Source organism: Rhinopithecus roxellana, chromosome 12 (genome assembly GCF_007565055.1).
Source record: "Rhinopithecus roxellana isolate Shanxi Qingling chromosome 12, ASM756505v1, whole genome shotgun sequence".
Classification (NCBI taxonomy): Eukaryota; Metazoa; Chordata; class Mammalia; order Primates; family Cercopithecidae; genus Rhinopithecus; species Rhinopithecus roxellana.
The window spans coordinates 13,238,908-13,262,418 of record NC_044560.1 but is presented as its reverse complement, the minus strand read 5'-3'; the positions used below and the strand labels follow the sequence as shown (position 1 = coordinate 13,262,418).

At 47.7% G+C, this 23,511-nt stretch overlaps 1 protein-coding gene across 3 annotated transcripts in view; it reads left to right on the top strand.

Annotated features, from left to right (window-relative positions):
- Window positions 1-14,474: 14,474 nt before the first annotated feature.
- Window positions 14,475-23,511, top strand: part of IFNLR1 (interferon lambda receptor 1) — a 33,614-nt gene continuing 24,577 nt past the window's right edge. For 2 of the 3 annotated variants that reach the window (XM_010355736.2, XM_030941664.1), the window contains exons 1-2: window positions 14,475-14,553; window positions 20,768-20,891. In XM_010355736.2, the coding sequence (XP_010354038.2) occupies window positions 14,496-14,553; window positions 20,768-20,891 (182 nt within the window). In that variant the 5' untranslated portion in view covers window positions 14,475-14,495. Of the gene's footprint in view, window positions 14,554-20,767; window positions 20,892-23,511 lie in introns of those variants that run through there. The other variant, XM_030941663.1, reaches the window with a different exon arrangement.

The following is a 23,511-nucleotide window of genomic DNA, read 5'->3' as shown; positions in this document are numbered from 1 at the left end:
GTTCAAGCTGGAGTAACACCATGCAACAAGAACTATTACTGCTGCTGCTGCCGCTTTTACTGATGAAGAGGTGACTGTGTCCCAGGCACTATGCTAAATAATTTTACTGGATGATCTCATTCAGTGTTCACAATAGCTCTATGAGATAGGAACTACTATTAATCCAATTTTTCAGATGAGAAAACAGTTTTTTTCTGAGGTTTCAAGTTAGCTGGTAGCTAGATTAGCTACCCAACCCGGGTCTCTCTAGCACAAAAGCGCATGGTTTTAACTGCATTCCTGGGTCTCTCGCCCAGTGCAGGATGATGGAGAGTTTTCATTTTTGTATCATCTCCACTTGGTGGGTAGAGGCTGCCTAGAGCTCTGGGTTGAGAGGATTCCTGAGTGCTGTGATGAATTTGTGGCGTCTGCCAGTGGCACTGGAAGGGATGTGGCTGCATGTGTGTGTTATGTTTTCATCTCTGATCTAGTCCAATCTATTGTATACTGTGATCCTTATAGGACCCTGAGAAAAGGAATCAAGGCTAAATCTTTTTTTTGAGACAGGGTCTTGCCCTGTTGCCCAGGGTGGAGTGCAGTGCAGTGGTGTGATCACAGCTCACTGCAGCCTCAACCTCCCAGGCCCAAGTGATTCTCCTACCTCAGCCTCCCAAGTAGCTGGGACCACAGATGTGTGCCACCACACCTCACTAACTTTTTAAAAAATTTTTTGTAGAGATGGGGTCTCCCTATGTTGCCCAGGCTGGTCTCAAACTCCTGGGTGATCCTCCCACCTCGGTCTCCTAAAGTGTTAGGATTACAGACGTGAGCCACTGAGCCCAGCCTAAGGCTCAGTTTTCTGACCTCTGTCTTTACTCAATCACTCAGTGACCTAAAAGGCATCTCAAATATATCATGTCCAAATATGGAATTCTTGATATGCACCTCCAAACCATCCCTCCACTACCTTCCCCACTAGGTAAAAGGCATCTCTAATCTTTGTTGGCTCAAGACAAAAAGCCTTAGTATCACCCTTGACCCCCTTTTTCTCTCACCCCCGACATCACATCTTTCAATATATCTCACTGCTTCTCCCCTTGAAATATATCCAGAATCCAGCCACGACTCACCACCTTCACAGCTGCCACCACCATTGTCTTTCCTGGACTAATGTAGTAACCAGTCTTGTTCCATGTGCCCTTACCCCCTGTATTAGTCAGTTTTCTTGCTGCTAATAAAGACCAGAGACTGGGTAATTCACAAAGAAAAAGAGTTTTAGTGGACTCACAGTTCCGCGTGGCTGCGGAGGCCTCACAATCATGGCAGAAGGCAAAAGGCACGTTTTACGAAGCAGCAGACAAGGAGGAATGAATGAGAGCTAAGTGAAAGGGGAAACCCTTTATAAAATCATCAGATCTTATAAGACTTATTCACTACCATGAGAACAGTATGGGGGAAACCGCTCCCATGATTCAACTATCTCCCACCAGGTCCCTCCCACAACACGTGGAAATTATGGGAGCATCAATTCAAGATGAGATTTGGGTGACGACGCAGCCAAACATATCACCCCTTACACCCTAGTCTCAACTCAGCAGACATCCTTAGGACTTCTCAAAGCACTTTGTTTTTTCAAAGCACTTTGGCATAAGTTACGCACACACGCGCGTGTGCATGCACGCACACACGCACACACACAGTAAAGCGAGGCAGGAAACTGTCACTCCCATTTGACACATGAGGCTTGGAATGGTGATGCAAAGACATCAAAGACACAACGGGGAAGCTGCCCCAGCTCTTACTGTGACGCCATGCACTGCCATTTCCCTTCTGAATATGACCCTCTGTCTCCCACAGCCTCCTATGGGTACCTCCGAGAGTCTCCCAAGAGGCTGCAGGACGTCAGGTAAGGAGAATGTCAAGGAAGCCAGGAGAGTTGGGCTTCTCTCTGACTTGGAGGACCCCAGGCTAAGAAAAAAAAAACGTTCTCTCTTAAGAGGTCTAATGCGTGGGCTCACGGTCTGGACCACTTTCCTTTGGTATGTGGTGCCCCCTGGTGCTCACTCTTAGGAAATGCAGCTGGTTATCCAAGCTTTAGGGGAGAGGGGTGCCTTTCGTGGTGGAAGTGGTGCCTGGGGGCTCTTCTGACCACCCTCTCAGAGGAGCTCCCTCCCAGCACAGCTGTTTCATCCCTTAGAGACCAGAGTGTGTGTCCAGGTTGATGAGGGCCACAGTGCTCTTTTAAAAATTCACCTATCCACGTCTTCTAGTGGGAACCCAAATTGGTACAGCCTTTCTGAAAATAGTCATTTAAAATAATAATAATAAAATAAAATAGCTGGGCATGGTGGCTTATGCCTGCAATCCCAGCATTTTGGAAGGCTGAGGTGGGTGGATCTCTTGAGCTCAAGAGTTCGAGAGCCTGGGAAACATGGTGAAACCCTATCTCTACAAAAAATACAAAAAATTGGCCAGTCGCGGTGCACACCTGTGGTCCCAGCTACTCAGGAGGCTCAGGTGGGAGGGCTTCTTGAGCCTGGGAGGTCGAGACTGCAGTAAGCCAAGACTGCGTCACTGTACTGCAGCCCAGATGACAGAGTGAGATCATGTCTTTAAAAAAAAAAAAAAATCAACTTGGGAGGCCAAGATGGGAGGATCGCTTGACACCTGGAGTTTAAGACTAGGGTGGACAACATCGCCAGACCCCATCTCTTGAAAAATTAAAATACTTAGGCGGGCGTGGAGGTGCATGCCTGCAGTCCCAGCTACTTGGGAGGCTGAGGCAGAAGGATCACCTGAGCTCAATTCAAGGCTTGAGGCAGCCGTGATGGTGCTGCTGCACTCGGCCTGGGTGACAGAGCAAGACCCTATCTCTAAAACAAATTTTTTTAGTTAAAACTTTAAAAAATATTTTAAATGACACACTCATGATATAATGTGAACTGCTAAACATATACATAAAATACTATCTATGTACTGAACTTATAAATAGTAGCAACGAGTCTCTCTGTGGAGTGAGATTACATTTTATTTTTATTCGTTATAATTTTCTGTACTTTCCCAATTTTCGGCATTGAGCACATTTCACTTTTCTAAAGTATAGTTTTGTGAATGAAAAATTAATAATAAATCCCTTTCCATCTGGTTTCCTGTCCCTGTCATCTGCTGTATGCTGCTCAGAACATCTCTGGCGCGCTATTTGTTAAGTGAGCAACAGGAGAGTTAAAGATTTGCCCACCAGTGGGAACACGTGTGCATTGCAGTGGGGGAGCTTCTGAACGACTTGCTTTACTCAGGGATTTCAGAGTCCCAGCAGGGGGAGGAGGAAGAAGAACAGACTCTTAGAGGAGGAAGAAACTTTGACCTCAAAAATAAAGAAACAGAGGATCAAAAGGAAGCTCATGACCAAGATTCTTAGACAGATGGAGACAGGGTTGGGTCTAGTGTTGGTCACACAGCAGATGGAGACAAGTTTGGGTCTACAGGAGGAAGAAACTTTAACCTCAAAAATAAAGAAACAGAGGACCAAAAGGAAGCTCATGACCAAGATTCTTAGGCAGCTGGAGACAGGGTTGGGTCTAGTGTTGGTCACACAGCAGATGGAGACAAGGTTGGGTCTACAGTTGATCACACAGTGGATAGTCAGGTTGCCTGACCCCAATTCCTGAGTTCTTCCCCTACACCAGCAACCTAGAACTTCTGGAAAAAGCCCATGAACACGCAAATGAACACAACAGTGAGGAACCTCTCTTGCAAAACATTATAAGTTGGCTGAGATCTAAGATTGACAAGAATGTTAGGAAAAGGATATTCTCATATATCCTACTGGTAGGAAGTTGGTTCAGCCACCATGGAGAGCAACTTGCAGTATCTGTTAAATTTTAAAATGCATACACCAAGCCAGGAGCAATGGCTCAGGCCTATAATCCCAGCACTTTGGAAGGCCGAGGCGGGTGGATCACCTGAGGTCAAGAGTTTGAGACCAGCCTGACCAACATGGTGAAACCCCATCTCCACTAAAAATATAAAAATTAGCTGGGTGTGGTGGCGCACATGCCTGTAGTTCTAGCTACTCGGGAGGCTGAGGCAGGAGAATCACTTGAACCTGGGAAGCGGAGGTTGCAGTGAGCTGAAATTGCACCACTGCACTCCAGCCTGGGTGATAGAGCAAGACTCTGTCTCAAAAAAATAAATAAATAAAATAAAGTAATAAAATAAAAGGCACACACCCTATGGCCCAGCAGACTCACGTTTCCTTATTATCCATCTCAGAAAAACAAACGCTCAAGTGCACATGGGGCCAATTACAAAGGTAATCATCGGGGTGTCTTATGGCGAAAAGCTGGAAATAGTCTAAACATCCACACATCCATTGAGAAACAGTTTATAAAATAAGGCACATATGAACCATGGAAGGTACCTTGAGCAGTGAAGCAAGCGGTATCCATGTACTCTTGTGGGAAGTTCTCCAGGAAGTTCTGTTGAATAAAATACTGGAAGCAGGCAGCAGAATAACCGAGTATGACACAATTCATATAAAAACCACCCACAGGGCCGGGGCGAGGTGGCTCACACCTGTAATCCCAGCACTTTGGGAGGCCAAGGCAGGTGGATCACGAGGTGAGGAGTTTGAGACCAGTCTGGCCAAGATGGTGAAACCCCGTCTCTACTAAAAATGCAAAAATTAGCTGGGTGTGGTGGTGGGCACCTGTAATCCCAGCTACTCAAGAGGCTGAGGCAGGAGAATAGCTTGAACCTGGGAGGTGGAGGTTGCAATGAGCTGAGATCATGCCGCTGCACTCCAGCCTGGGTGACAGGGTGAGACTCAGTATCAAACAAACAAACAAAACAAAAAAAACACACACACAGGGATGCACAGTATCATGTATTTTCTATGGGCCCATAGAAAAATATTTGAAAATATTGCTCCCAAACTGATAATAATGATGGTTACTTTTGAGAGGGAGGGGAGAAAGCATAGGGGAATGATGAGTCAGTGTTATTTTAATGTGTTGAAAGGAAAATGTATTCATCTATTGCCTGTGTAATTCAAAATGTATTATTAGAAAGATAGAGATAAGAAGAAAAATAATTTTTTTTTTTTTTTTTTTTTTGAGACTGGGTCTCACACTCTGGCCCAGGCCAGAGAGCAGTGGTGCAATCCTAGCTCACTGCAGCCTTGACCTCCCTGGCTCAACAGATCCTCCCACCTCAGCCTCCCAAGTAGCTAGGACAACAGCTGCATGCCACCACGCCTGGCTAATTTTTCATTTTTTTTGTAGAGACGGGGGTCTCACCTTGTTGCCCAGACTGGCTTCAAATTCATGGGCTTAAGCAATCCTTCTGCCTCAGCTTCCCAAAGTACTAGGATTACAGGCATGAGCCAGAAAGAATTTTCTAAAGGGAGGAGAATCACGGGAGGATGTAGCGCAAGTAGTAGGCCCACAACATCCAGCGGGTAGGACCGGAGGCCCCACCGGGGTGTAGAAGAGCCCCATTTGTGAGCTAGGGCTGGGCTCCCAGCTATTAAGCTGCCGGGCAGCAGGTTCGCGCACGCGTTCCCAGAAAAGTCTGGGCGCGCACCGTGTCTGCCCCTGCAAGTCCTGCAGCCTGGGAACAGCTGTCAAGCATCAGCGGCCTTCCCAGGCCTGGAAGGGGCAGATCAAGGTGGGGCTGGAAAGAGCCTGGCTGTTCTTACAGGAAAAGGAGAGGGGTTCTTGAATAAGAATGGCCCTCCCCTCCTCTCCCACTCCTGCACCTTTGCTCCCTCGGATCCTTCGAGCAGGGCCACACTTGGAGTCCTCCATGCCAGGGCCTGGAGGGAATGTCCGACCCCCACCACGCCTCACTGCCCGCTGAGACAGAAAAGGCTGGTCCAAGATCAGGGGCTGAGCCAAGATCTGAAATCACAGGCTCTTTCCCAGGCTGCCACATGGCCTTAGGTTCAAATCCCAGTTCTGCCTCCTCAAACTGTGCGTCCCTAGAAACCACTCCCCAACTGAGATATAATTCACATACTGTAAAATCCACCTTTAAAAATGCACAGTTTTTGATATATTCACAATGTCATGCAACCATTTCTACTCTCTAATCTGAGAACGTTTTCATCACCTGGAAAATAAATCCTACCCACCAGCAGCCATTCCCCATTTCCCTCCCTTTCCCCAGCCCTTGGCAACCACTGACATACAACCGACCATTGAACATGGGTCTGAACTGTGAGGGTCCATTTATATATGAATTTTCTTCTGCCTCTTCCACCCCTGAGACAGCAAGACTAAACCCTCCTCCTCCACCACCTACTCATTATGAAGAAAATGAGGATGAAGACTTTGATGATGAGCCACTTCAACTCGATGAATAGTAAATGTATTTTCTCTTTCTTATGGTTTCTGTAATAACATTTTCATTTCTCTAGTTTACTAGAGTACAGTATATAACATATGTAGTAATACAGTATATATATATATGACATACAAAATATATGTTGTTTATGTAATCAATAAGGCTTCCGATCAACAGTACGCTGTTAGTAGTTAAGTTTTGAGGGAGTCAAAGCTTACACTCAAATTTTCAAACTGTTCTCTTCACTTCTTTACCTATTTGAATTTCCTTCAACAATTGTTGGAATTAAGTTTACTGCAGAGCAAAATATTGGCTGCCCTCTCTCTCTCTCTTTCTCTCTCTCTCTCTCTCTGTCTTTCTCTCTCTGTATCTCTCTCTCTCTCTCTCTCTCTCTCTCTCTCTCACACACACACACACACACACACACACCATTTAAAATGGATCTAATCTAAGCCCAAATTGACCAGACGCAGTGGCTCACGCCTGTAATCTCAGCACTTAGGGCGGCTGAGGTGGGTGGATCACCTGAGGTCAGGAGTTCAAGACCAGCCTGGCCAAAATGGTGAAACCCCGTCTCTACTAAAAATACAAAAAAAATTAGCCAGGCATGGTGGCGCACAGCTATAATCCCAGCTACTTGGGAGGCTGAGGCATGAGAATTGCTTGAACCCAAGAGGTGGATGTTACAATCAGCTGAGATTGCGCCACTGCGCTCCAGGCTGGGCAACAGAGCAAGACTCTGTCTCAATAAATAAATAAATTAATTAATTAATTAATAATAAAAATAGAGGTCTAAGCCCAAACTAAATAGAAAGGTAAAATATATCCACCACCCCACATCATGGTATGTTAGAGCTAGAATCAAATACTACAGTGTTTCTGACTAGCTGCACCATCATCACTGGCATCACCTGGAAACTGGTTAAAATGCAAATCCTTAAGCCGTACCTCAGAAAAAAAATGGAACCAGGGACTCTGGAGATGAACCCCAGTAACCTGTGTCTTAACAAGCCCTCCAGCTGTGGCTCACGCCTGTAATCCCACCACTTTGGGAGGCCCAAACATGTGGATCACTTGAACCCAGGAGTTCAAGACCAGCCTGGGCAACACAGCAAAACCGAGTCTCTGCAAAAAATATACAAAATTAGCTGGGTGTGGTTGCATGTGCCTGTAGTCCCAGCTATTCAGGAGGCTAAGGCAGAAGGATCGTTTGAGCCCAGGAGATTGAGGCTGCCGTGAGCCATGATCACACCACTGCACTCCAGCCAGAGGATTCTAATGCACATAAAAGTTCCCAAATTACAGATGAGAAAACTGAGGCCCAGAGAAAGGATGCAACTTTCTCAAGACCACAAAGTGATAAAGAAAGGAAGCTTTGGAATTGTGTGGTCCTGGATGTGAGTTCCAGCTTCCCCATTTCCACCTGTGTGACCTCGGGCATGTCCCTTAACCTCCCTTTACTTTAGCATCCTTACCTGTGAAATGGGAACAGTGTATACCTCCTCCAAGCAAGGCCACTTCACCGCATTAAAGCCGGCGTGAGGGCTGGAACTGAGGTCTCCTGGTTCCCAGGCTGGTGCTCTGACACCAGGAAACTGGCTGTCATCTGTGCACCATCTACAAGAAGGATCTGGAGACTTAACATCTCTGCCATGGGGAGAAGGGCTTTGTTTTCTTCTGTGAGGCCCCAAAAGGAAGAATTAGATGACTAGGGTAAATTACAAGGAGGCAGGTCAAAGTAAGGGCGATGTTCCTAACTAGAACTGTTCAAAAACAGAATTGTCAGCCCCAAAAGATAGGGGAATCTCGTTCCCCCCTCCATGAGTCCAAGCAGCAGCATCCAGCTGGTCTCTTCAGGATGCTAAAGAGTATAGACTTTCAGGGTAGGAAGCTGGTGTGGATGATCTCTAAGAACTCCTCCTCTGCAACCCCGCAGTGGGTGTATGCTTTTTGTCTCTGCAGCATCCATTCCTTTGGAGAACCAATCTTCCTCCATTCCCTGTAGTTGGAGGAGCTGTCAATCAGAGTACTCCCTTTCCCCTCTCCCCTAGGGTGGGCATTCTACCCAGAGAGGCCAATGACAGTAGCCCATTCTTCTGACCACACCGGTTGGCTCAGGGAATGTCATGTGACCCAAGCCAGGCCAATCAGAATCTGTTTCCGCTAGCACCATCCCAGAGCCACATCCGTCCTTGAACTTCTCAATCTGGGGACCTTGCAGAATTCCTTTCGCAGTTATGTCAGTTTGGAGTTTGTGTTCTTGCAGTTGGTAAAGTCTTAAATTCCACTCCCACATACAAATGGGTCTCCTTGTTCTTGTACTGGACTTCCAGCATTACATTAAAACAACAGCAAAAGAATAATAGTCAAAACAACAATGGTTTATAATCTTTAGAAATCAAAGATTTCTTCAAAATCTTTGGATTGAAATCTTGGGGAAAATGCCAAAAGAGATTTCAGTCCTGACAGTCAAAAATTTGGAAATCCATTTTCTCCACCTCTCTTTTTATACATCTCATATTCACTCTCACATTCAGCTGTTAGAGCAGCTGGTCCCTGCACTTGCTCCTTTTCTCTCCACGTGTCCCCCAAAACTGTCTGTTAAAACCCAGTCCCAGTTGGCTCTTACATTTTGCCTCCTCTCCTACCTTTTCCCATGTCCATTAACCCAATCCTATGGGACACTTTTCCAGTCCACACATAATTATCTTAGTAGACAGGAGAGGGAGAGGCTGTGAACTCTCTCTCTCTCTCTCTCACACACACACACACACGCACACACATGGTAATGAGGTTTTGTTTACCCTGTTGCACATTATTATTATTATTTTATTTTATTTTATTATTTTGAGACAGAGTTTTGCTGTCATTGCCCAGGCTGGAGGCCAGTGGCACGATCTCGGCTCACTGCAACCTCCACCTCCCAGGTTCAAGCGATTCTCCTGCCTCAGCCTCCCAAGTAGCTGGGATTACAGGCACGCGCCACCACGCCCGGCTAATTTTTGTATTTTTAGTAAAGATGGAGTTTCGCCACATTGGCCAGTCTGGTCTCAAACTTTTGACCTTAGGAGATCCACCCACCTCGGCCTCCCAAAGTGTTGGGATGACAGGCGTGAGCCACTGTGCCCAGCCACATTATTTTTTAAACATTATTCTTGGAGACAACAGAAGACTGTAAAATCCCAGCTATGGGAGGGAGTATGACAGTGGAGTCATACTTTCAAAAGAGACACTGAGGTCTTCTGACTATGAGTCATATGCCAAGTTCAAGTCAGTAAACACTTAGTGAGTGGCTAAGGTGTGGCAGATAAGAACCAGGAGTAGGGCTGAGTTGTGTAGGGCATATGAAATTGTGTTTGACTGAGCCCCATTCAGCAAAGGTTTGCTTACTCACAGTTCATTGTGCATCTACTATGTGCCAGGCCTTGAGCGAGTCATTAGAGATGTATCCAAGAAGTAAGATATTCAGTGCACAAAAATGATGATATTGTGATTAATTCGTATCAAAGAGACTGCTATGGTTTGAATATGGCCTTCAAAATTTATGTGCTGGAAACTCAATCCCCAATGCAACAGTGTTGGGAAGTAGGGCCTGGTGGGAAGTGTTTAGGTCATGAGGGCTCTGCCATCGTGAATGGATTAATGCATCCACAAAAAGGGCTTGTGAGAGTGGGTTCTCTCTCTCTCTCTCTCTCTCCCCCTCTCTCCTCTTCTGCCATGTGAGGACATGGTGTTCCTCCCCTTCAGACGATGAAACGTTCAGGGTGCTGTCTTGGAAGCAGAGAGACTGGATCGTAACCTGAAGGCATCTTGAGCTTGAACTTCCCAGCCTCCAGAGCTGTGAGAAATACATTTCTGTTCTTTGTAAATAACTCACTCTGTGGTATTTTGTTACAGCAGCACAAAATGGAATAAGTCAGAGACATACATGGAGATTGGGTACAAATCAAAGACAGTGGTTAAGAAAGGCTCCCTGAGGAAGTGGCATGTGAGCTGAGACTGGAAGCAAGAATAGGGGCCTGCTGGAAGACTAGCGGAAGATAAGCCTGGGAAGGAAATTCCTGCCACAGGGACCAGTGTTTGAAAAGGCCAGGGAGCAAGAGAAAGAAGGGAACTGGAAGCCTCTGTGGCCGGAACACAGAGAACTGGTGGGGAACTTCAAAAGGTGGATGGAGGCTGCATTGTGAAAACATTTAACAGCTGCATAAGAGATTTTGAGCCTCAAGCCAAGGACCAGAGACTTTTAACATGAGCCCCACAGGCCCTTAGGGGTTGTGATATGGTTTGTTCTAAACATAGAAAAGCTCAGTTGTGGTGCGACAGATGTTGGGTCCTCCAACAGTGAAGGAAATTGGCTTCTTCCACCCAGTGGTGTGCTGGAGTTGGCTCGTACAGGCTCAGGAGCCAGATGTACACATTTCTTCTTGTTTTTTGTTTTTGTTTTTGTGTTTGTGTTTGTTTTGAGATGGAGTCTCTCTCTGTCACCCAGACTGGAGCGCAGTGGCACGATCTCGGCTCACTACAAGCTCCACCTCCTGGGCTCACACCATTCTCCTGCCTCAGCCTCCCGAGTAGCTGGGACTACGGGTGCCCGCCACCATGCTCGGCTAATTTTTTTGCATTTTTAGTAGAGATGGCGTTTCACCATGTTAGCTAGGTTGGTCTCAATCTCCTGACCTCGTGATCTGCCCACCTCAGCCTCCTAAAGTGCTGGGATTACAGGCGTGAGCCACCGCACCCGGCCACATTTCTTCTTATCTCTGTGTTCAGTGACCTCACGTTTGCTAGCTCCAAGTCAGCCACAGTGGAGATATTCACACCACGAAGGTTGGCAAACGCAAGAAAGCAGGACTTTTACCCCATCCCCTAAACCCCCAACCAGTTGTGAAATATTTATCAGCACCACTGCTTCGTACCTAATATTCCAACCCAAAGAGGAAGCTGGCTCTCCAGTGCGCCCACCGTTTCGCTCAGGAGAGTTGAGAGGTTAGTGCCATGACCTTTGCAAATCAGGAAGTGATTAAGACTGGGGAGGTTTGTTCTTGTTTGCCTTTAAGAAAGCAAGAGCCTGGGTAGCAGAAGTTTTAAAACCACAAGCTTTGAGGACAGACAGACTGAGTTCCAGATCACAGCCCTGTCACTATAATTAGCTGTGTGACCTAAGCAAGGAATATAATCTCTCCCAGTTTCATCTGTTAAAAGGGGATATTAATAATATCCACCTCATAGGGTTGTTGTGAAGATTAAATACTATATGTAAACTGCAGTGCCACTATATAACAAAGACTCAATAAAGATTCATGCAACCAGATGTTTGGGATAAAGAGATATCAATAGAGATATATTCATTTTATTCCAGAATGGATGAATTGTCAGTATTTGAGATACCTGAAAGAAATTGAAGCAATGTATTGAGGACCTAGGTAGAAGCAAGGTCATGGTAACTGGCTGAGATTTTCTGACCAGCATCTATAGATGACATATTTTTTTTAAGGTTTTGAAAGATCCAACTTGGCCAAGCTCGTAGTCACAAAATGTCTCTTGGAGGATCAAGGCATCTGAACATACAATTTCCTAACTCGAAACTATGGGCGGTGGGAGAAGTGGGGGAAGAGGAACAAGAGAAACATGTGACAAACAAATTGTCAAAAAAGAGCAGGTGCCAGTTTCAGACGCATAGCACAGGAGCCCACGGGTGGAGCAGCTGGCAAATGAAGATATTTCTGCCCCCGCTGCCGAACCGCTTCAAGTGCAGTGGGATTCTGGGTCTGAAAGAGTTGCAGTTGCTGGGTGGAGATGAAAGTCAACATTTCAGGGCCGGGTGCGGTGGTTCATGCCTATAATCCCAGCATTTTGGAAGGCCGAGGTGGGCAGATCACTTGAGGCCAGGAGTTCGAGATTAGCCTGGCCAACATGGCGAAATCCCGTCTCTACTAAAAATACAAAAATTGGCTGGGTGTGGTGGCTCACACCTGTAATTCCAGCTACTTGGGAGGCTGAGGCATGAGAATCACTTGAACCAATAGGTAGAGGTTGCAGTGAGCCATGATCACGCTACTGCACTCCAGCCTGGGTGACAGAGTCTCTGTCAAAAAGAAAAAAAAAAAAGCAAGAACGTAAGAAAGTAAAAAAGCAGGAAAGAGAAAGAAGAAATAAGGGAAGGAAGGAAGGAAGGAAGGAAGGAAGGAAGGAAGGAAGGAAGGAAGGAAGGAAGGAAGGAAGGAAGGAAGGAAGGAAGGAAGGAAGGAAGGAAGGAAGGAAGGAAGGAAGGAAGGAAGGAAAGAAGGAAGGAAAGAAGGCAGGGAGGGAGGAAGGAAGGAGAAAAGAAAGTCAAAACGGAGACCCCAAGATACTGACACTGACCGTGCCTACTGCTCTTCCATCCTCTTCCATCCACCCTGCACCTTTGAGGTGGGATCGCGTCTTCTGTAAACAGGGCTTTGTTAAGAGGTCCTAATTAAGACCAGGCCCAGTGGCTCATGCCTGTAATCCCAGCAGTTTGGGAGGCCGAGGCTGGCAAATCACCTGAAGTCAGGAGTTCAAAACCAGCCTGCCCAACATGGTGAAGCCCTGTCTCTACAAAAATACAAAAATTAGCTGGGCATGATGGCAGGTGCCTGTAATCCCAGCTACTTGGGGGGCTGAAGTGGGAAAATAGCTTGAACCTGGGAGCGGGGGTTGCAGTGAGCAGAGATCGCACCATTGCATTCCAGCCTGGGTGACAGAGCTCCCATCTCAAAAAAAAAAAAAAAAAAAAAGTGGTCCTGATTAAGCAGAAGCCTTGATGCTAGTCCCAGAAGCATCCTGAAATTTCCAAAAGAGATTTTCCCCTGTGGTCAAACTCAGAGCAACTTTTGGATCCACCAAGCTCTGTGAAAATCATTTTCTCTTCCAAAAACTGATGGGATCAAAGCTGATCCCAGTTTCAAATAATTATCAAAAAATTGGAAACGAAATATGATCAGAAAAGAAGAAAGTTGAAAAAATCCTCATCACCCAAAGACAACAACCATTAATATTTTGGTGGTTACTATTCCAAATCCGTTTATACGCATACAGATAGACAGACACAGACACACATAGCTTTTTTGTTTTGTTTTTTGAGACTGAGTTTCACTCTGTGGCCCAGGTGGGAGTGCAGCGGCGCCATCTCGGCTCACTGCAACCTCAGCCTCCTGGGTTCAAGCGATTCTCCTGCCTCAGCCTCCCTGATAGCTGGGATTACAGGTGCGTGCCACCACGCCCGGCTGATTTTTTGTATTTTTAGTAGAGACGGGGTTTCACGATGTTGGCCAGGCTGGTCTCAAACTCCTGATCTCAGGCGATCCACCCGCCTCAACCTCCCAAAGTACTGGGATTACAGGCGTGAGTCACCGCGCCCGGCTACACACACACTTTTTTAATGGGCCTATGTTTTAGTACTCGTTTTTCTTTTCCTCAGTGTGTTGCAAACACCTCGGTGTCGATACACACCATTTGGCAACGTCCTCCTAAAGGGCCACAGAATATTGCGCGTCGTGGCGTGTGCCTTATTTGGAAGCAACTAACTACTGTGCAGTTGAACACCACAGGCTTCGGGGTCAGAAAGACAGCTTTCCCCAGAACAAGCACCTGAAGCTCTGGGGCCTGCCGCTCTCCGGGAGAGAAGTATGTGGAGGCCGGCAGCATGGACCCGCCGGGATCCCCGGGGGCATTAAAGGGAGTCGCGTGTAACGCGAAACGGGCTCGGAAACGCGCTCGGATCCCACCAATGGCATCTGAGGCCGCGTAGCCAAACCGGCCTTGAACTCTCCCTAGTCCTGCCAAAATGGCCCATCCTGGAGCACTGGATTGACCGTGGGTTATTGATCATCAGCAGGTTTCCTCCCCTCTCCTGCCCTTCCCACGTGCACGGATTTACTGATATTTTTTCCCGGAAATTGAGTAAAACAAAACTAAGCGCAGATGAAGCGGAGGTACGGGCGGGTTTCGAGCGCGAGGGCCGGCGCGCTCCCTCCCCGCGGCGGGGCTGTCCCCGGGGACCCGCCCAGTGAATCCCGGGCGGCAGGGACCGGCCCGCGGCTCTGCGGGCCATTGGCTGCCGACTGCGTCACCTGCCCGCGGTGGGGTAGAAGGAGGGAGGCGGGAGGCGGGGACCTGGGCCCGGGCGGGGACGCCGAGGCGGGGAGGCCATGGCGGGGCCCGAGCGCTGGGGCCCCCTGCTCCTGTGCCTACTGCAGGCCGCTCCAGGTAAGGGCGCGGGGCCGCGGGAGGGCGGGGGAAGAGGGCTCCCCGGGCCGGGCCGCGCCCACCCTCGGACCCGGAGCTCCTGGGACAGGCACGGGGTCCGCAGCCACCCGGGCCAGGTGAGAATCGGCCCTGCCTACGCGCCCCCAGTTAGCTTCTTCCCAGGGCAGAACAGAACCGGATCTTTGAAATTCCTCTCCCGCAGGAAACGAATCCAGTTTCCTAATGCTTCCAGCTTCAGGAGAACAGGAAAAAAGACAGCGGCAGTTTTGTACTGCATCTTCTGTTTTAATAAAGTGCTTTTGGATGTTTCCTAAAGAAAGCACTGATCCCTGTGTGAAAACCACACTCGACCCTAAAGTGTGGGCAGTAGGGAAGGTGGGACCGATTGATGCCCCTTCCCATTCCTGCCAGGCCTCCGGTGGGACGGAGCTCTGGTTTCGCCTGTGCCCTGCTTCCTAACAAGACACGGTTTTTTCTTTTCCCCCACCTCTACTGTTAAGTAAGGTGTCGGGTACAAAATTCCTTGCCGTAGGACCCAGCCACCAAACCTCACCGCTCACCACTTCAACCAAAGCAGGGAGGAGAAGGTCCAGAAATTGCCCCCAGGATATTTTCCTAGTCTTGGACTCACAGTTTAAAGAGCTGGTAAGGTCCCTGGGCATAATCCAATCATCATAAAAGTCAATATTTATTGAGCAACTTCTTTGTGCCAGGCACCACATTATTCTAGAAGCCTCACAGTCCAGCCATCCTAGGAGGTAGATATTATTCTCACTTTTCTGATGGGGAAACTGAGGCTCTGAGCAATTCAGGGAATTGCTTAAGAAGGACGGCAGAGGTGAGGCACACAGAAGAGAGAAGATGGGCTGAAGCAAGCCTGGCTAGGTTTGGCCTCTAGGGTAGGCACCTGGGATAGGCTGTCCATCCACTTGGTCACCAGGCCAGCCAGGGATGCCCCAGCCCACAGTGCCCACAGCAGCGTTCTCTGTGGCTGATGAGGAACAGTGTAGCTGTGTGTGGAGGGAGGGTGGGGTCTTCTGTTCCCCTTTCACTGTCAAGCCCAGACCTTCTTGTACTTTCATCTGATAAATATTTAATATACACAACACTGACTATGGTGCGATGATTTAGGAGTAAGTACAGCCAGATTGACGTTCAAATACTGGCTCCTGTGTAGCCTCAGGTAAGTTAGTTAGCATCTGTCTCTAAGTCTAGTGCCCTTTCCATGGAAGCAGAATGAATGACACCACCCCATAGGGTGGTCTGTCCCAAGGATCATTGAGATTTTGCATGTAAAGAGCCAAACTAGTGCCTGGCATCCTTTGAAGGCTTCATAGAGGAAAGTTGCTCTAGCTGCTGTTTTTCTCCTGTGACCTAGCTCGAATTTGGGGACCGTCCTGCTGATAGGATACCTTGCAAACAGCCTGGTCTCCTGCTGGTCACCTGTTAGGAAGTCCAGAAGCTGGGAGTAGTAATAGCACTAGCCTCGTAGTGATACAGTCCCAGCTACAGGACACAGGATAGGTAGAAGCAGGCACCCACTTTTGGGTCTAAAAGGTCATGGGTAGGCAGCCCAGGCTGGGGAGAGCCATCCGTAGAACTGGGTCCTCCCTCCCTGATGCCATTCTACAACCTGTATGGATTTCCATCATGGCCCATGGGACATTTCAGGGCCCTGAATTCTCTATGGGACGGTGAGCTCCTATAGGGCAGGAATGAAGCTGTGTTCTTTGAAATCCCTGGCATACCGTGGTCAACAGATCTTGTTTGACTAGTAGTCAACAGATGGAAGAGTTGGAATCATAAAGCTGAACAGACCCCATGAGAACCTGGAGGACAAAGTACGGTCAAGAGCTCGGACTTTGGAGTTGACTAGGCCTGAATCTGATTCTACAACTTAATAGCTGAGAGGGCCTTGGTTTTCCCATCTGCAAAGATTATAATTATTATAATGAATACCTGCCTCCTGGGGATGTGGTGAGGATTAAAAGAGAAAGTGCAGGTAAACTGTTTAGCACAGAACCTGGCTCATAGAACACAGTACACATTAGCTGCTATTATTATTATTATTATTCTTTTATTTATTTATTTTGAGATAGAGTCTCACTTTGTCACCCAGGCTGGAGTACAGTGGCGCAATCTCGGCTCCCTGCAACCTCTACCTCTCGGGTTCAAGCAGTTCTCATGTCTCAGCCTCCCAAGTAGCTGAGATGACAGGCATGCACCACCATGCTCAACTAATTTTTGTATTTTTAGAAGAGACGTGGTTTCACCATGTTGGCCAGGCTGGTCTCAAACTCCTGACCTCAGGTGATCTGCCTACTTCTGCCTCCCAAAGTGCTGGGATTACAGGCGTGAGTCACCACGCCCAACCTTAGCTGCCATTATTATCATCATCATTATCATCATCATCATCTCCTTGTAGATATGTCAAGGAAGATTCCCTGGAGGAAGGGACATTTGAATCAAATATTTCAAAGACTAGATGGTGAATACCAGGCAAAGACAACTGGGTTTAAAAACATCCAGAAGAATTCAGTGGTTTGGCAACATAGAGAAGGAAGATTACCTGGTGAGCCTGTAGGGTGCTGTTGGGGAGAGAGCAGCAAGATGGCCTGGCCAGGCCACGTCAGGCAGGGCCTCGCACACCTCAATAAGGAGTATGGACTTTATTCTGAGGCCAAGGAAAGGGCATGAAACTGGGGAGTGGTGTAATCAGATGCATATTTCAGAAGATGAGGATTAACAGAGAAGGAGAATGTGCCATGGAGGGGAATAGAAGTTAGTTAAAGGTGGTCAGGGAAAGTGTCCTCGAGACAGTGACATCAAAGGAGTGTGAAAACAGCAAAGGAGTGAGCCAGGTGGATATCCAAGGGTAGAACTGTTAAGGCAGAGAGAACAGCATGAGGGAACAGCGTGTGCAAAGGCCTGGAGTTGGGAGTGTGGCTGGGGTGCTCCAGGAAGGGCAAAAAGTCCTGTGTGGATGAAGATATGGGAGCAAGGGAGGAGTGGTGGGTCAGACTGGGTAGGGCCTTGGTGGTGATTGTAAAGACTTTGGAGTTTAGACCAGGCGCAGCGGCTCAGGTCTGTAATCCTAGCACTTTGGGAGGTCAAGGTGGGCGGATCACCTGAGGTCAGGAGTTCGAGACCAGCCTGGCCAACATGGTGAAATCCAGTCTCTACTAAAAATACAAAAATTAGCCAGGTGTGGTGGCACATGCCTGTAATCCCAGCTACTCTGGAGGCTGAGGCAGGAGAATCACTTGAACCCGGGAGGTGGAGGTTGCAGTGAGCTGAGATTGTGCCACTGCACTCCAGCCTGGGTGGCAGAGTGAGACTCTGTCTCGAAATAAAATAAAAATAATAAAGACTTTGGAGTTTACCTGGAGTGAGATGGAAGCCTTTAGAGGGCTGAAGCAGAAGAAGAACATGATCTGATTTTCACTTTTAATCCTTCCTGCTATGTGGAGAATGGACTGAAGGCAAGGTGTTTTATATATTTGTCTGTTTTTTAGAGGCAGAGTTTTGCTCTGTTGGCCAGACTGAAGTGCAGTGATGCAATCACGGCAGCCTTGAACTCCTGGGCTCAGGCGAAACTCCTGCCTCAGCCTCCTGACTCTCACCATTGTACCCTGCTAATTTTTTTAAAAATTTATTTTGTAGAGATGGGGTCTCACTATGTTGCCCAGGCAAGTCTTAAATTCCTGGTCTCAAATGGTTCTCCTGCCTCTATCTCCCAAAGTGCTGGGATTACAGGTATCAGCCACCATGCCCGACCTGTTTGTTTTTTTAAAAAGGGGAAAAAGCCTTTTAATAGTATGAGATGTTTTCTGGTGTTTCTACCATAAAGCTCTTCTGTAAATCAAAATAAGAACGTAATTATAGATAGGGCAGTGATCTTAGACTACAGTGCAGACTTTTCATCTTACGTTTGGGCTCATGAATTTCAGTATAACTGATTATGACAGTGTTTCTTACACAGTTATGATCTAGAGCAGAACTGAAAACAAAATAGCACATACCCTACGTCGATATATTCTTTCAGTAATATCTGGGCTTGGATGAACCTGCAGAGAAGTAGGTAAAGCTGTCAGATATTTTCTTAAACCAACAGAAAAAATGTATATGACAGATGTATTTATTTATTTATTTAAGACAGAGTCTCGCTCTGTCATCAGGCTGGAGTACAGTGGTGCGATCCCTGCTCACTGCAACCTCTACCTGCCAGGTTCAAGCGATTCTCCTGCCTCAGCCTCCTGAGTAGCTGGGATTACAGGCATGTACCACCACGCCTGGCTAATTTTTGTATTTTTAGTAAAGACAGGGTTTCACCATGTTGGTCAGGCTGGTCTCGAACTCCTGACCTCGGGGTCTGCCCACCTCAGCCTCCCAAAGTGCTGGGATTACAGACGTGAGCCACCACACCCGGCCTGTATTTATTTTTTTTACTACTATGGAGTCCAATGTGAAATTCTCATAACTAGGCAAATACATTATTAACATGTAAGCACATCTAGGTATAAATATGCACATAGTCCATTAATTACATCAGGGGAATTAAATACATACTTTTAAGTTAAAATGAATTTTCAGGAAAAAAAAACTGCATTCACAAATATGAAATGTGAGTACAAAAATGAAATTGTGAAATAAATAATGAATATAGGTGTCACCTAAACTTCCATAGTAACATGCCTGCAAATGTGGATTTAGTGATCTTCTACCCTGGGACAAGGGCTTTTGAGAGCCTCCAGCTAAATTAGGGTTCCAGTAGCAGAGTGGCTGGCAAGCCTGCCCTAATGAACAATGCTGGCGAGCTGGGCGTGGGTACTTACAGTGTGCCCTTCATGGAATACTTTCTTTTTTCTTTTTCTTTTTTTTTTTTTGAGACGGAGTCTCGCTCTGTTGCCCAGGCTGGAGTGCAGTGGCATGATCTCAGCTCACTGCAACCTCGGCCTCCTGGGTTCAAGCAATTCTCGTGCCTCAGCCTCCCAAGTAGCTGAGATTACAGCCCTGTGCCATCACATTCTGCTAATTTTTGTATTTTTAGTAGAGATGAAGTTTCACCACATTGGCCAAGACTGGTCTTGAACTCCTGACCTCAGGTGTTCTGCCTGCCTCGACCTCCCAAAGTGCTGGGATTACAGGCGGGAGCCGCTGCGCCAGGGCCATGAAATACTTCTTACCTGGCGGGCAGCCTAATGGCCTAGCTGTCTAACCCATGGCTGGGGGTCCTTCACACTTGTTTATACTGGCAGACGTCCCTGTGACTCTTGTCTGATCCATGTCCAAGTTTATGCCTGTCTGACGATTGCTCTGGCACTGGGAGCCAGCCTGTGTTCCCGGCAACCCAGGGAAAACCAGGCCTGGGCTGGGCCCGGGTTCCTGAGACGGAAGGTGCAAATTCAGTACACCACCTCAATGGGAAACAAGTTCAAAGGCTTATTACTTACAGATCCTGAGCAGGGAGGGTGCAATGAGTAGGGAGGGTCATCCTCCATCCTGGGCTACATGAAGCAGGAATGAAGAGTCAGGCAAAAAGAAAGTGAGAGCTTGTGGCAATGGGAAGTATATTATATAAGGGACTAGAGTGTGGGTCAGGTTAAGTTTGAGGGCAATTATTTGAATGGTCCCTTTAAAGGAATGGGTGGGAAATGGGGAGCCCAGTTTGCCGGGAGGGAGAGATGCCTCTAAGTTCTTATCTCTGGCCACTGGCTTGGGCCATCTGAGCGTGGCATCTACTTCTAATGCCTAGGCAGCAACCTTTGCTGTGTCATCTGCCTTACACAAGGTTGGAAGCAGGGAGACTGGTCAGGAATCCTTTGGTGTAAACCATGTTATTTACTCAGCAGATGTTTATTGTGCACCTACTATGTGCTGGGGCCATGGCAGGCAGGCTCTGGGGATGTGGCTGAGAACAGGACAGAGCCCCTGGTCCTTGATAGCCTCAAGGCTGCTCCCTCCTGGAGGTCATTAGGTTCCTGTTCCATGGTATTCTGCTGGAACCGTCAGGTCCCAGAGTGTACAGGAGCCTCCCCTCCTGGTGCAGGGTCTTCTCTCATGGCCCAAGGGCTGCAGTACAGCCAGTCGGTGGCTCCTGGTTCCTCAAACTCAGTGAGCATCTGCCTGCCCTTCGTGCTGCCCCTCAGCTTGGGATGGCCTGAGTCAGACCAGCCAGGAGCTACAGGCTTCATGACCCCTTTCTTTCCCCCAGGGAGGCCCCGTCTGGCCCCTCCCCAGAATGTGACGCTGCTCTCCCGGAACTTCAGCGTGTACCTGACGTGGCTCCCAGGGCTTGGCAACCCCCAGGATGTGACCTATTTTGTGGCCTATCAGAGGTAGAGGGGACTCTCTCGGCTGGTGGATGGGAAGACTGAGGGGGCGGGTGGGGGCTGGAGGGGCTTCCCTGGGACAGCTGCAGCCAGTGTAGGCAGCATTGGCTAGCTCTCTGGGCCCCACGGGAGATGGCATGTGGTCGGCATTTGGAGAGGGGCTTTTGATAAAGGTCTGGAGGTGGGGAAGATGTTGAATGAAGAGCAGCATACAGGTGACCAGTCTGCCGGGGCGGGAGTAAGTCTTGGAGGAAAGTTGGTGTAGGGCATGGATGGAGCTGTGGGGGCCAGCGGATGAAATTCTCAAGTGGCTGGATGAGGTGCTTGGAGCTGTCCCAGCTGATCAGTGAGGCAAGGAGATACACGGCAGAGGAGCTGTTACCTGGGCAATTAGGCATCCCTGAATGATCACACTTTCTCTCTCTTTTTTTTTTTTTTTTTTTTTTGAGCCAGAGTCTTGCTCTGTCACCCAGGCTGGAGTGCAGTGGCTTGATCTCAGCTCACTGCAACCTCTGCCTCCTGGGTTCAAGTGATTCTCCTGCCTCAGCCTCCAGAGTAGCTGGGATTACAGATGTGCGACACCACACCTGGCTAATTTTTGTAATTTTAGTAGAGACGGGGTTTCACCATGTTGGCCAGGCTCGTCTCGAACTCCTGAGCTCAGGCGATCCACCCACCTCAGCCTCCCTAAGTGCTGGGATTACAGGCGTGAGCCACCACGCCCGGCCAAATGGTCACACTTTTCCCGATGGGATCATTCTCAATTTGGAAGCCCAGGCAGCCACGGCGAATCCAGAGAAATCTGACAATGGAAGCAGATCCACCATCTTCGAACATAGATGGGAATCGTTCGAAGTTCTTTAGCAGGACAGTGAGATGATAGAAGCAGAAGCTCGGGAGGACTCTCCTGGAGTTGGTGAGGAGGGGAAAAAGCAGGGAGGAGAGGAGACCACCGTGTCCTCAGGACCCATCCTGTGCCAGGCCAAAGGCTAAGGGCCCTATGTGAATATTTCGCTTCCTTCTCCCAATGTGACCAGGCAGGCTCTGTGTTTTCCTCATTCTAGAGGTGAGGGGATTGAGCTCAGAGGGTGCTGTGTCTTGTCTGAGGAAGGACGTCATGGAGCCGGAAGGGGAACTCAGGTCTGACTCCAACACTTGTGCCCTTCCTCTCCCATCACATTGTCCCTCCGTGTGTGGAATCCACATGTGAGTGATAGGGGCCTGGCTTGGGCGGGGACAGACTGCAAGAGAGCTTTCAAAAGCTAGAGCACTATCAGGTGGCAGAAAGCAGATAATATTTACTGTGTGGCTGGCACTGTGTCACACATGTAGTGAATTTAATCTCACAACAGCTCTGTGAGGACAAGTTCAGTACGTCGCTTTACAGAGGAGGAGACTGAAGCGCCAATGGTGTATTTTGCTCAAAGTCACACAGCTGGGTGTAGTATGGCTGGAATAAATTTATTAAGGAGTTGAAAGTCTATCCTCTAGGACCAAGCATGGTGGCTTACGCCTGTAATCCCAGCACTTTGGGAGGACAAGGTAGGTGGGCAGATTGCTTGAGTCCAGGAGTTCGAGACCAGCCTGGGTAATATGACGAAACCCTGTCTCTACAGAAAAAATATAAAAAATTAGTGAGGTGTAGTGGTGTGTGCCTGTGTTCCCAGCTACTTGGGAGGCTGAGGTGGGGAGGATCACTTGAGCCCAGGAGATGGAGGTTGCAGTGAGCTGAGATCACACCACTGCACTCCAACCTGGGCAACAGAACACGATCCTAAAAAGAAAGAAAATCTAACCTCTGGACTTCTACGATATTTTTCATCTCTTTCATACTTTTTAAACAACTGTGAGGGTTGTAAAATAGTGATATTCTGATTACATAATTTTTTCATTTGTTAGTTGGAATTATTTTATAAAGAGATGTATCCTCTCATCTGGTATTTGATATCCAGTCATACTATTCAAATAGGCAAGAGAAGATAAATGCTTGATTTTTTTCCTTTATCAATTTTTAAGATAATGAATTGGTTCCTTATCATCTCCCAAAGGTGATCGCTAGTTTATTATTATCATTATGAACTCAAGCATTTAAATATATTTGGTGGTTTCAGTCTATTGCGACGTACTGTGGTCATTGAAGCTTGAAGTGCCCTATCTTTGCGCAGTGGGAGTCTCATCAAGCTTGCTCCTGAGTCCTTTTAACTTGACCCTCGGTCAAGTTAAATCTTTCCAGATTTAACAAATATCTTCCCAGGTGTCTGTTATGACAAGATGTTTCAGGTCCCTCTGGTACAACTCCTGACCTAAAACCTGCAGTCGGCCATTTTTCCGTTTAGTAAGAAATGGTTATAAAGACTATAATCTGCATGCTAGCTATGCTGATCACCACTTAGCTATTGCTGTTGGTCTTTTCAGAGAACAGAGTGATGTGTGCATACCACATAGACACACACATATACATACTTTTTTTTTTTTTTTTTTTGAGATGGAGCTTCACTCTGTCACCCAGGCTGAAGTGCAGTGGCATGATCTCGGCTCACCACAACCTCTGCCTCCTGGGTTCAAGAGATTATCCTGCCTCAGCCTACTAAGTAGTTGAGATCACAGGTGCCCAGCACCACACCCG